We start from the raw sequence: 14,328 nt of genomic DNA, 5'->3' as shown, positions 1-14,328 counted from the left end.
ATGTAATATTCCTTTCAAAAAATTATCATTATTAAAAATGGCATAATGGAAGTGTTCTGAATGTTGGAAAAATCTTCTTGACTATTGATTAAGTAGATGTATAAATATGAAAAGATTCTTGTTCTCAAGATGTATGCACTTTATCATATATATATATATATATGATATGTTTAATTCTCTTAGAGGGGTATTAGTGACATAAAACAGGTCCCCAGTTAAAAAGAGCATACTACAAGTACTGTGCTTTCAGGTGAGTCCATAATACTAGCACTGACAGACAAGCCCCAACAGAGCTATTCATAGTTAGACAGTGCTCTCTGATTACATGATGTTTGGACCTGATGAAAAGAACAAGAGAATCTTATCTGAAGAATTTTCACATGAATTGTTATCTATTGGTGAAAAATAGCTAAAGAGAAATTATTTTGAAGATACTGCCCTAAAATTTTTAAATATCTCAAACAATATTGTAAAAACCCAGAAAATTTATATGAAATGTAAGTTTACTGATAAACAGAAGTGTACTGAACATTCTAGATCAAGAAGTATATAGTATAACAGTAGTTAGTTGAGCAAAACCTATTACTTATTACAAATTTTATTAAGAATGTATTTTTGTGTCTGTCTCTGTGTATGTGTCTATCTGTAAGACCCTTAAGTTTATTCACTGTGACTTTTACAAAAAAAAATTGAGTTTTCTAAATCTTTAGTCTTTCACAAAAATATAGTTAAATTGAAAGCATTTCTCGAAATACATTCCTATAAAATATCCCAACATTATCCCCACAATCTAGAGAGCATAGGGCTCAAATTTGCTTTGGCAATTTACATAGACAGATAAAAGAAAGCGAGTGACTGGAATATTCCAGCAGCTGCCAATTCCTAAAGCCCCAGTAGGATCATCTGTGAAGGTGAGTGCACACCCTGCACAGCTATCCAGGCACATGTCCTTCAACCTCATAGACCATCAGACACGTCCAGAAAAGGCTGGGGTGTGGAGAAGTGGTACTAGAGAAGCCACTTTGACCAAGAAAAGCTCTTGGCTCTATGATACCATAATTACCAAGCTCCAAGGTTTGGAATTCAGGAGATAAATATATCTGTAGTCAAGAACATTAAAAATATAATGTAAAGTTCCAAATTTGGATTGATAGCAACTTATTTTTTAATCTTCCAGAGAGAGCTGAGCAAAAATCCAAGAGCCCGGTTTCCTTTTACCCTTGAAATAAAATATGGCAGAACTAGCCATTTTCATTCTTTTGCTTTTTTAATTAAATATGCTTCAGTTTTCAGTCATAAATTGGACTGGCTCAGGAAAAGACACAGCCCTCCATTTTGCCATAGCTAATGTTACTTATATACATCCTTCAGGAACTTGTCTGGCCTATGATGGCCATGCATGCAGCCATGCAGTCATGCATCCATGCAACAAAGCAGCACACAACACAGTGCAAAATTAGCAAAGAAAAGCCCCTGATGGCCATGCTCAGAAATTTCCCAAGGGTCTCCTTACCAAACAGTGAGATCCTATGCCTGACAAGAACTCCAAGTTTGCAGAACAGGCTGAGGACAAAAGAAAAACAAAAGGAGAAAAGGGGAGGGGGAAGGGAGGTAGAAAAAAGACAGGGGGAAATTAAAAATAAATCAAATAAGACAAGAAGAAGAAAAGAAAGGAAACAAAACAGCTGACCTATGAGCAGGAAAAAAAGCAAACATGATGTCACGCAGAAAGGATTGATTTTCTGAGCGAAGTGTGGAATAAGATAGTAAAGAAAGAATTTCTGCGTATCTTAACAAACATGGTTAAAAAAGCACATATTATAAGTAAAGAAACAAAATAAAATAGAAAGCAAAGCTCATTAATACAGAAGCCATCTCTATAAACCTCACAAGGAACAGAACTACAGAAAAACCACATGGAAAAGAATTCAGTCTGCCTAAACACACCTGGTTTTTATCACAGGCCTTATTTATTTACAAACAGAAGCATGGTGCTTTGGGCAGAAATGGTACTGTAAGTTTTAGTACTCCTTTACTAGGCAAATGTCTCTACTAAACATCGCTGGGCTCCCTATTTAGACTTCATGAAGTAGAAATGGAATCAGGACTGATTATCTGATGGCTGTCAAGAAATGATAAGTATGATGGCCACAAGGCTTCTTTACAATGATGAACAAGTTGAGTGTCTTGCTTATTTCCCTACCTCAGGGTCCCAGGAAATCCACAGCCATTTTCAATGGGACAATTCAAGTAACCACAGTTTGTATTCCACAGTCTGCATGGCCACCTCCAAATATTACCCCTCAGTGAATATTCCAGAGCTATGAGAGCAGGTGTAGCCTCTGTCTCTTTGCCCATTCCTAGCCCCATGGCCTCCCAAGGGTCCCTCTTCTAAGGAAACTCTTTGCTGATATTGATTGCTATACCTCACTTCTTTCTCACTGGCTCAGCTCAGACTGCACAGACCCCAAGACGCCTTTCCCAATGTCCAGAACTCCACTGACACTATCATCCCCACATGTCCCTGCCGATGCTCCCAGGAACCACCCGAGTTCCACCATGGCCCTTACTCCAGCAGGTCCCAGCCTCCACTGTCTCCTAGCTCTCTGCTCTCTTCTGAGCCCTTCGGAGGAACAGCTCTTGTCCTAGTCCGCACTTCCTAGCATCCTTCCCCGGAAGATTGTGCGGGTCTACTTAATCTGGGTTCCTGCAGTGGGGTCAGCTGGCTCCTCACTGCCCAGGCTTTCTGGGAAAGCTCCTCTGGCCCCAGCACCACAAACCCTAGAGAGCAAACACACAGCAAAATCAAGGGACTAAATCTTGAAAGGAGGAAGGAAGAGCCTCACCTTTGTGTGCTGACCTCTCTTACAGTAAATTTTGACCTGATGCCTTTGCATTCTTCATACCAAGATGGATTAATTGGTTTTTAACAATATATTTGTTGATTCTTTTTTTTTTTTTGAGACAAGGACAAGCTACACAGCTCAGGCTGACCTCAAACTACTCAGGGAGCCCAGGCCAGCATTGAACTCATAACAGCTTCTGCTCCTAAGTGCTGAGATTATAGGCAGGCACTACCACACTAAGCTGGATTCATTCATTTACTGAATAATTACATAGAGTATTTCATAGCTATTCCAAGAAAATGCTCATCTGCAAACATCTGCGAATGTTGGGTTTGAGGACATAATTTATTAGAGCAAAATATTTAAAAAATAAAGATCTCTGTATGTAGCTCTTAGTTGTGAGATTTGATTCTATATTAATTTGCACTATAATTATATTTGCTAATTATTTTAGACAAAAGCAATCCTGACCAAGATCCCCCCATCTACTGAGCTTCACAGTAACTCCTAAGTACCCTCTTTTCAAAGACAGGTTTGTCTCTCTGTAGAGACTGACAGCACAGACCAAAAGGAACACACTGTCAGGTTGTATCCTCACTTGTATTAAAGGGCATTCATTACTACTCTCCAGCATCTGAGTGAAACATTGTGAGCTATTCCTGGGGCCACTGAATTTTAAACATTGACTGTATGTGAACACGGATATTCCTGGTGGATCAACACCTAGGCTGTTTTGGCTTTTTTGGAAACACAACAGTTTTGTGCCTCCTTCCACTAGACTGTGTTCACTAAATAGGCCAGAAAATGGTCATTCTTCCCCGTCACACTGCTCACTAACCACATATCACCAGGGACAGAAACAGACATCGAAGGCTAACTCCTCCAGGAAGGTAAATGTCCCCTTTTATGCCATCTATTTTGGGGACAGAATTTCTGGGCAAACTAGGACTTGTGCTTGTTATAAACTAAAACTATTGCCTTGACTCTGCTGTCCCAAATATTAGTCTTTGCAGACATGATGATCCTGACTTTAGAAACAACAAGTGCTTAGGAAAAAATTTTGAGTGCTAGGAATGAGTATAGAAAGTGTCTCACAGAATATTGGTTAATAACTAGGGAGAAACTAACTCTGACAAAAGAAACCACTGCTAGGAATAACCGTTAAATATAATTTCAACCAGTATTACAGCACAAACAATGCATTTCAATGTATCCTTGGCTAGTCTTCACAGCAAGGTCAGGGTTTAGCACTTTATCTACTTGATATCTTTGTGTGTTTGAGTGTGTGTGTCTACCTGCCTGCCTGCTACCTGTCTGTCTGTCTGTGTATGCATGTGCACACACAGACACACAGACACACAAATACACATAAAAGTATAAGTGCTGGCAGAGGACAGAAGAAGGCATGGATCCTGGAGACAGAGTTACAAGTGATTGTGAGCCACTTAATGTGGGTTCTGGGAACCAAACCAGGTCCTCTGCAAGAGTATGCATGTTTGTAACCACTAAGCCTTCTCTTCAGTCAGTCCACTGATCTTTTTGATTGTTCATTTTATCTACTTAGGTCGTAATATTTAACTCAACTGGTAAAAACTCAAACATCTAAAAGCTCAGGTATTTCATCCCTGCGTCTAAAGTAAATTAGTTGCTTGTATGTTACTGTCATGGTGTCTGCTATTGGCTGTTTTTAAACATATTCGGATCATCAGATATTTTTTGTTCTCATTGTTAGAACATCTAAAATGGAACAAATTAACTATAATATACTGTGCAAAGAAAACAGCTGTCAAAATTATGCTTATTTCTTATTTGTACTATATAAGAAAAAGTAGGTACTTCTACAAGTTGGATTAATAATATTTTCAATGCATTTTATTAGGGTCATTTCCCTAAGTTAGATATCTCTAGCCATTATAATTTTTAACTGCACAGTGTATTTCATCTATCTATATACCCTAATTTATCATTCCCTTATCTATTGGTATAGGTATGAATTTCTCCCTCTAAGATTCACTTCCCATGAGAGACACTGAAGCACCACCATGACATGATTTACTTCTACTCTGGTTCCATTTGCATGTGTGTGTGCGGAGGTTTTTCAAAGGCATATGTGTTTCTTTTCTGGGAATGTTAATGGGAAAAGTAAATTTTACCAATCCTCTTTCTACCAGGTGGTATTAAATGGAAGGTGGCATCATTGGAAACACTACAGTATTATTCATTAGCAAGAGCTGTTTGGTGGCCTTCTAGGGCCTCACAACTACATCACTTGGTGGCAGCACTGGAGCTAACTTTTTCTCTAAGGGATACAAGATTGGTTACAGACAATAGGCTAATTTACTTCAGAGGTACATAGGCTTTTTTCCCCAGCTTTATTTAAGTATAATCAGCAAGTAAAATTATGTGTAGTAAGAATATACAACTTAGTGTTTTGGCATCTGTGTGTGTAGGTAATTGACATTCCCATGAGTAAAGCTGACACTGACTGAAAATAAAGACTGAAAATGGGGGGAAAATTTAATTTGTTTTGGATTATTTGTGTGTTTTCATTGCTTTCTCTCAATGTACTTTGTCTTGGTTTACATTCATTAAGTAATATTTAAATTACCAACACCCTTGGAGAATAAAACTTCTATTACAAACAACTAAGTGACCCCAGAAGAAGCAGGGGATTCAGGGTTCATCATGTTTCATGAGGTCTGGGTGCCTGCGGGTTTTCTAGTTGATTGTGTGTTCTCCCAGTCCACAAGGACATGAACCCAGAGACATGGATGAGCACCTATGAGAAATTCTACAAGGCTATATTTTCCTTTCAAGGGAATTCAGGGAGGAAGGTCATGCCCAAGTTAGAAGGGGTGTGGTCTCACAGTGGGATGTGACCCTGCATCTCCTCCCAGCCTGCTGTGCTCTCCAGTGTGTTTTATCAGCCTTACAGATTGGTAGGTATTTAAGGAGGTGAGACAGAAAGAGACAGAGACAAAGACAGAGATAGAGAGAAGCAGAGAGATAGAAAGTGAGAGAGAGGGAGGGAAGGAGAATGGTGGCAGTGTGTAGTCAGGGAAAAAGATAATAAAAGTGCAATGAGCTGGTTCCACCCTCTCACATTATCAAGCCTGGACTCTCATTCCCCTCCACCACTGCTGGTGTCCCATTCAGTTACATCTTACTCTGCCTAGGCCATGATCATCCCACACAGCAGGAGATTCAAGGCCAAGAGAAGAGTTCTTGATATAGTTTATTCTCTTTTACGGAAATATTGCTCAGATCCATTCTCAATGCTTGGGCTGGTTGTGAGCAATGGGGTGCCAGAGATTTTCATGGTTGCTAATCTCCATGTAGACTGAGAGATAACAGAATTTTAGGAAAACACACCCCAGAAACAAAGTAGAATCTCATGTGAAAAAAAAAAAAATCTCTAAAGAAGACATGGTTTTAACAAATAAGGCACAAGAGAACACCAGAAAGGTTTGTTCTGTTTTTCACTCCACTATCATGATAGCAACGACAGAGTTTAAATTTTTGAAAAACTAATAGTGTCTAAGTAGGGCATTACCTTCATTAAAACGTGAAAGCTGTCCAAAACAGATCGCCAAGACAAAAATCAAAGAAACTAATGTTCAAAGCATAATTATTTCATAAATACCATTATGGAGATTCTTCCCCGGTCTTCTTGGAGATCCTGTTGTTTAATACTGATGGGATGGAGACAGTACCCTTACATAATCTGCCTGGAAGGTGTTTTGTTTCTTCTGTTACTGTTCCCTTTAAGAAGCAGATCTGTGTCTAACACACACAAATGTTAATGTGCAGGACCTCTCCCCACCGAGCATGAGACTCAGGAGAGGAGACTCTCCTCCCAGCCCTGCTCAAGGTCCTGGGGTTCTCTGACCTAAACACAAACACGAAGAAATGAACTAGAAAGCTTTGCAGCCATAGCTCTGTACCTCGTCACCATCTCCTTCTCTTTGTTGGATGCGTGTCCTCCAGTGCAGAGAGGCCTGCTTGCCGCGGACAAGAAGTACAGGCGGTGGTTTTTGAAATACTGATCAATTAACGGAAGAACGACCTGAAAGAGAGGAATAGAAAACAGATCTACAGAATGGACTACTGGGGGTGGGGACAAATACTCAGAGCCTATGGAGATCTGTGCCTGTGTAATACTGCGCCCATGCTGATTCGCTTCTGTCATCTCCAGCTCAAGTGTGTGTACATACATACATATGTACATGCTTATATGCATGTGTGTGAGTATGGGCGGAGCAGAGTAGGATTGCTGGAGTTTAATTATGAAGAACATAGCAATTTTGAACAGTTCAGAATTAGTCTCCTATTTTCTCAAAATGATACGCACTTGATAGAGTTTGTACAATATAGTTCCATGACCAAAAGGCTCTCAAATTCCCAGGATTACCACACATCAAGATGCCATTGTATGTGAGACCTGCCACAGGGGTAGTATCATGCTGTTTGTCCTACTGCATACTGTGTGTGGTTATCGCCTTCATTTTTGCTTTGTAGATGTTAAATGAAAAATGAAATAGGAGACCCATTCAAAACTACACTGCTGCCTGCTTCCCGCACAATGCACATGGTATCTACCCTTTCTCAAAGTCAAAGTCCCTGTTGTGTTCAGATTTAGCTCCACTGCCCTGGGCTGGCTCTTCCTCCTGCTCTATGCACTTGTGCACGCATCTTGGCACACCCAATTTCCTCCCTGTGAAGGGCACTTCTGACTCCCCATTGGCAGACCTTGCTCAGAGGTGCTCCATTCGGTAGGCAGACCTTTTCTGATCTCCTCACTAGAGAAAAATCTTTTATTCTCTACCCCTCTAAGGCTTTAATTTTAGACAGAACACTTTGTCTCTGTCTCCCTGTCTCTCTCTCCTCTCTCAAAGATTTTTAGGCAAAAGATCACAAGAAACAGAGTTGGAATTCCAGATCCATACTGTCATTTTTCTGACCTCTAGAATTGTCTGCTACTCTATTTGCTAGGTATAGTGTTTTTTTTTTCCTACCCTGTAGTATAAAATAGTTATACTGAGTGACTTAAATACACAATTTTATGACTCTCTTGAAAGTCATAATAGAGCCTGAATATACTGACTGGCAGACTTAGGTACTTGATCAAAATTGAAAATGAAATTAAGCCACATTAAACATCTACAAGCAAAAACTAGGGGTGCTGGGTGGGTAGGCAATTTAAAGGTATATTAGTATCATGAATACATATTATTTCTGATAATTGGGTGTCAAGAGGGGATTATAATCATGTATTGGCTGGAACTGACTGGTCTATATGTCTACCAACAATCTACTTCTCTATTTGTTATCTATCAATCTATTTTTGGTCTATTCATCACTAACAATATGCACCCTGGCATAAACCGTATGTTTAGATGACTGAATTAAACTCTGAGTTCTATAGTGAGTGGAAAGAAAAGACAAGAGACCCAACAAAAGGTGTAAGTCTGGAAACATAGCTGAAGGCAGATATTAATCATTTAAAAAGCATGCCATCTGAAAATCTACCAAACGTGTTTATAGAAAATGATCTGAAACCTCACCAATGCAAGTGAATTGGAAGAAAACGGTCAGTAGCAGTGGGCCTTCAGCTTACCTGCAAGATGTTGTTAAGAGGCACACGCACCCAAGGGACACTAATGGATCTGTGACAATCCCCAGGCCAGTCTACTGCCTGACACAGCCAAGGAAGCAAATAAGCCAGTGGCGGGGTGCACTGTTTTTAATCTCCACCACTCCTTGACTGAAGGAAGGGCTGAATTTCTCCGTTAATGGAGAACCCTTTGTACTCCTCCAATGAGTGGTTTATCCTCTAAATCTCAGCTGTGGAGGAACAAGACTGAGATCCCGCAACAAAGAATTTACGGTCGAAGCCATACACTCATTCATACGCCATTAAGCTTATTAGCTAACAGAAAAATGTACAAAATGTTAAGAAACTGGGTCACTACTTCTACTTCACACAAGAGAGTCATAATAATTAGAGAGTGGATGTGGGGGGCCTAACTAAGTGTAGGCCCATATTTCTATATGGTGTGGCAGCCAGGCCCTGAAGCCATAGGTCCACCTGAGGTGGTCACATAGACCTGCAGACAGGCTGTCACTGCCTCACAATAGCCAGGATGTGCTGCTCCTTTCTCTTTTGTTACAAATGTAGATCACCTGGGGAGAGGTGTTTGCAGAAGCTGATAACTTAGTTGCAGGTGCTTTCCCTAGCTGTGCATTCCAAGGAAAGAGAATATTAATGAGGTATCCACCTTGGTTGACCAGGGGATTAAGAGATGTTTGATATAAAAAATGCAAGTAGATCTTCAGGATGGAGAGAAGCCTGAGATGCCCTTCTGTGATGATGGTGTAAGCTGTGTCTGCTTATTTCTTGTGCCTCCGTCCCGGTCGAGTTAGGAAAAATAGTTTTCTATGTCTGGGCCCACGGGCCCTGACAACTAAGTCATGTGAGGAACAGAACGCGGTAGGGAGAGCGGTGGGGAGAACTGAGCGAGTGTAAGGTAAGTGCTGGACAAGGACCCCACAGGCCGGCCGGCCCCTCTCGCATGAGTCATGCAGGTATTTCCTGCAGCCAGAGAGTGTGCACTAGCAGTGAGAGCAGCATTTACAGTAAGTGTATGCTAAAAGGGAGTGAGGATGTGATGGGTTCATTCAGTCAACACCGAAGCTGAAACAAGACGTGTCATATACTGTACTTTGGCAAAGAACTTGATTTCTTGCTCGTACGGGAAATGTTCTCCTTTGCTTCTGCTGCCGCCATCTGTAGACAGGAGAGAGATTTTAGGTCCACGTTGAGCGACCAACATTTTAAGAAATTCATACAAAACGCATAGCTTAAAATGTCTTCCTAAAGGTATCAGCCCACCAAACTGAAAAGAAAACACCAACCAAGGTGTTAAGACTAACTTCAGCACGGTGATGAAAAAAAAAGTTCAAAAAAAAAAAAAACCAATCAGGTCCAAATTAGGCAGCTACTAATGCCCAACTCATAATGACATGACAGTTATGGGCACAATCACACCATGGACATCTGTGCTGGCTACTGTTAACTGTCCACTTGACACAGCCAGGAGTCCCTGAGAAGGCAGTGTCAACTGAAGAATGATCTACTTCAAGCTGGCCTGTGAGAGCACCTGTGGAGGACTGTTTGAATAGTTCATTGATGTCAGAGGGCACAGCCCACTTGGATAGCACCATGCTGTAGGCAGGTGGTCCTAGGTTGCATAGCCAAGCTGACTGAGTATAAACCTGCCTGCAAGCCAGAAAACACCATTTTCCATGGTTACTGCATATTTATTTGGCCATGAAGCAAATTTCCTTATTGGAGGCAATGCTGTATAGATTAGCAAGTCTGCCTTCAATTTCCTGCCTTGACCTTCCACAGTGACGTTCTGTGGCTTGGAGTTCAAAGCTATAATGAATCCTTTCCTCACCTAAGTTGTTGGCCAGTGTACCTGTCATAATAATAGAAACAAAACGAAAACACTGTATTATAGATTTGTTGGTAGGAATTAGGAAATCAAAATGCCACATCTTCTAGGACGCACCACAGTGAGAACATTGGACAAATAGTCTTAGTTAGGTTTTATGCTAATCTTTGATAGAGATGGGCATGAATGCTAAGGCTTCTGATGTTTTCAGTTACTTTTCATTAAGCTTTAAAACTAGCATGAAAATAACAGATTCCATCATAGCACTTCTGCACCCTAGACTTTGTTCTCATTTTTGCCCTCCCATTCCTCCTTCCCTCCCTCCTTATAGGCCCATTTCATTGTTATTTCCCACTTTTGCATCTATCAACTCTGAAGCTACAGGCCACTTGGTCCAGAAATGAGTAAGAGAAAAACAATGTTACTACTCAGCTGCAAAATTAGGATCCTGCTAACTAGGGCCCTAAACTACGCCAGAAAGGATTTTTTATGTGAGACAAAACCACTCCTGGTTTACCCAAGGTTTACAGAAAGATACAAAGCTAGAAACTGAATGGCCTTGGCACACTGGCTTTGAAAACAGTCTCCATTGTCTCCCTCTTGCATAAAGAAATGGCCTGTACATACATACACAGAAGAGGTAATAACAATCTACAACAACCCTGTCAATATGCAGAACTTCGTACGACACAGAAAGGTTCAGAGTTGAACATGAGCATCCAGATTTTGTAAAACTCAAACTGGCTTGTACCAGGGGGAAAGCTTTGCAATTAAAAAATAGGAATGATGTTTCAATATGGAAGCTGGAATGTGGCTTAGTGGTAAAGCTTTAACATGCCTTCAGCCCTTAGCATGACTGGTACCAGGTTACAGGCACCATTCTGACCTTAAAACCCAGCATGTAGTCCTCAATGCCTACCAAAATGGGTCAAAGATATAGTTCATACTTCCAGGAAAGTACCTAAGTGAAATATCCCTAAATATACTAGCTTTGCTTTTGGACATTATAGTTCCACTTCTTATTAACTGAAGTGTGCCAACCACGTTATGGTTTTTGTGTATAAAAGTAAATGATCTGTAAGGCTCAGGGCTGCATGGTTTGGGCAGCCACTATCTGGCAATAAAGGTTTTCTTTTTGGCTTTTTTTTTTTAAAAAAAAGGAAAGAAATAGGGATGATGATAATAAATCTTAGGTACAAATTCAGTTTAATTTTCATGGAAGACTGCTGTGGGACAATAGTCTTTTATCCTGTTGTTTGTATTATTTTTTAATAAAACGCTGGTTGGCCTAGTAGCTCAGGCTTTTCTTATGAACTAATTCTTACATCTTATATTAGCCTATCAATCTTGTCTATGTTAGGCACATGGCTCGGTACCTTACTTGGCAAGGCAGTCACATCTTGCTTCTTCTGCATCTGGGTGGTAACTACTCTGAAACTTCCCTCTTCCCAGAATTCTCATTGCTCTACCTATACTTCCTGCCTGACTACTGACCAATCAGTTTATAACTAATGTAGACCTCTGTGTGATTCTTTGGGACTTAATGGCTGTAGGACCGGGCGGGACAGAAAACCCCAGTCAACAGAAGACATGATACTCTATGACATCAGAACAAGAAAAAGAATATGTTTTTTTGCTTGGTTGTTTTTTATTTTTGTTTGTTTGTTTGTTTTACACTTGAATTTTTCCCCTGGTCCTGGGGATAGAACAAAGAACCCAATACATACTTAGCACATGCCCTACCAGTAGGCAGCATCTCCAGCCCTTTGTCCTTTTTGTACTTTGAGGCAGGGGCTCAGTAAATTACCTAGGCTGGCCTTGACCTCTGTAGTTCAGATAAACCTTGAACTTGTAATCTTGCTGCCTCAACTTCCCATGTAGCTGGTATTACAGGGCAGGTACCTCTAGTATCTTAGCTTGCAAAAGTCTTTATAAGGGACTTTCTTGTGTAAAAATATATCAAGATGGCTTTGGGCACAACCAAAGTACCAATTATTTCAAGAAGCATAAGAAATACCCTTTTTACATTAAACATGTTAACAAAATATGAATAGGTTTGGAGAGAATAGAACCATACCAGCAGAAATGAAATGGGAATAGATATAGAGGGAGGGAGGAAGGGAGGGAGGAAATATAAAGGTGAGATGCTAATGTTTCTATTAGGGTTCCCCTAGCTCAAAATCTTCTCTACCTCTGTAAAATAACTGTGCAATGGCACAGAAAGGCCCCTTGATGAAACTCTCATCACAGAGTATTCAAATTTTCAGTAGGAAAATGCTGTTCTTAGCCAGGTATGATAACATAAGCCTTGATATTCCATCACTCAGGAGGCAAAGGTAGATAGATCTCTGTGAATCCAAAACTGGCCTCATTGATATAAGTTCAGGGCCAACCAGGGCTAACTACATAGTGAGACCCTACTGCAAAAGCAAGACAAATAAATACCAAGAGGTTCAAAATGTGGACAATCTTTATACTGGTCATCTCACTGCTGATGACGTTTGATTCAGAAAAAAAAAAAATGTGCCAGAAGGTGATTACAAACTTACAATAGGAAAGTATTAGAATAACCAAACTTTTGTCAGAGTGTGAGAAATCCATGTGCTCTCATATATGGATATTTTCAAGTTTTTAAATTCAATCCACTCTCCAGAAACTTGGTTACTGGCTGTTACGCGCTCCTTTGTACCGAGATGGATGTAATGTGGGCATACCCTGACGCTGCACACACTAGGAATGGCAAAGGCTGGATGATGAGCAGCAAGAGCAGCTACTTACCAAACTCCAGGATGTACTGATGAGCCTCGTCCACATAGCGGATCAGCTGCTGCAGGAAACTATAGGCAAATCGCTTCTCAATGGAAGGTGTGTCCAGATCCAGGTCCTTAAACCCTCTGCAACAACAAAAATAAACACATAAGCATGTATACATGTATATACATGACCTATCAGAAAATATTTTAAAAACTACGCATAAAATTGAAGGTAACAATATTTTTATTGCTAATCACAAAGAAAGGTTTACCTATCAGGAATATTTTGCATAAAATACAAAACTAAAATGAATCATTCCAATACCACTTGTTAAAATATTGCATTTATGCAAATAAGGTATGGGTCTTTTTCCTTTTGCTTATAGATTTTGCTGAAATGATGGAAGGTGACAAATGAAAACAGCTAAGGGCACTGCTGTCTCTGGCTTGAGCAGGGCCAACTGTCCATTTGACACAACCTAGAGTCACTTAGGAAAAGAGTCTCAATGGGGGATTGTCTAGACCTGTGGGCAAGTCTGTGGGGGGACTGCCTTGGTTGCCCTAAATTGCTGTGGGAAGAATAACCCTGAAAGTGGATGGCTTCGTTCCATGTTTGGGGGACCTGTGTTATGGAAATGGAGAGAAAGCTTGCTAAGCACTAACTGTGTGTGCACTCCTTTTTCTCTGCTCTTGACAGCGATGTGACCAACAGCTTCAGCCGCCTGCCGTTGTGACTTTGCTAAAGACAGCCTGCTACCCAGAAGTGTGAGATCAAATCAACCCTTTCTCCTCTAAGCTGTTTTTGGTCAGGTGCTCTATGACAGCCACCAAAGGGAAGCTGAGATGTGTATTCTGAACGCATCATGTAGTGGCCCCAAGGTTTAGTCAGGTCACTGAGGTCATCTTTAGTTGGAATCCCAATGAACATTTGGAAATCATGAGATGGGTGTCCACTTGCCTGGATACAGCATAACCACTGATCTGCAGGAACTTGAAGATATCCTGAGCCTTCTCTCTGTCCTTGGCTTTCTCTTTGGCTGTCAGTGTGTCATAGGGCACCAACAAGGGATGGTTTCCTCCTCCTAAGAGAATGGCAAGAAAAAAAAAAAACATGCGCCATATACTCTGAGATTACACCCAGACAATGGTACATGGGTCTTCTAACAGGCATTTCAAACCTGAAAATAAATATGCAATACTGAGTACTGGTTTCATGTGCTGTCACATTGGAACAAAAAGAGTCAAAGGCATTCTATAGTCAGATGGAACTTA

The 14,328-nt window shown here is 40.6% G+C and overlaps 1 protein-coding gene across 8 annotated transcripts in view; it reads right to left on the bottom strand.

Moving 5' to 3' along the window:
• Ryr2 (ryanodine receptor 2) overlaps window positions 1-14,328 on the bottom strand; it is a 570,252-nt gene that overhangs the window by 125,103 nt on the left and 430,821 nt on the right. For all 8 annotated transcript variants that reach the window (XM_041630688.1, XM_041630687.1, XM_041630690.1 and 5 more), the window contains 5 exons: window positions 14,015-14,138; window positions 13,082-13,197; window positions 9,569-9,633; window positions 6,791-6,912; window positions 1,514-1,563 (listed from right to left, as the gene is read on the bottom strand). In XM_041630688.1, the coding sequence (XP_041486622.1) occupies window positions 1,514-1,563; window positions 6,791-6,912; window positions 9,569-9,633; window positions 13,082-13,197; window positions 14,015-14,138 (477 nt within the window). The remainder of the gene's footprint in view (window positions 1-1,513; window positions 1,564-6,790; window positions 6,913-9,568; window positions 9,634-13,081; window positions 13,198-14,014; window positions 14,139-14,328) is intronic.

Source organism: Microtus oregoni, unplaced genomic scaffold (genome assembly GCF_018167655.1).
Source record: "Microtus oregoni isolate MIOR12 unplaced genomic scaffold, Mior012 000035F_ref0000213, whole genome shotgun sequence".
NCBI lineage: Eukaryota > Metazoa > Chordata > Mammalia > Rodentia > Cricetidae > Microtus > Microtus oregoni.
This window is presented reverse-complemented; position numbering and strand designations above follow the sequence as displayed.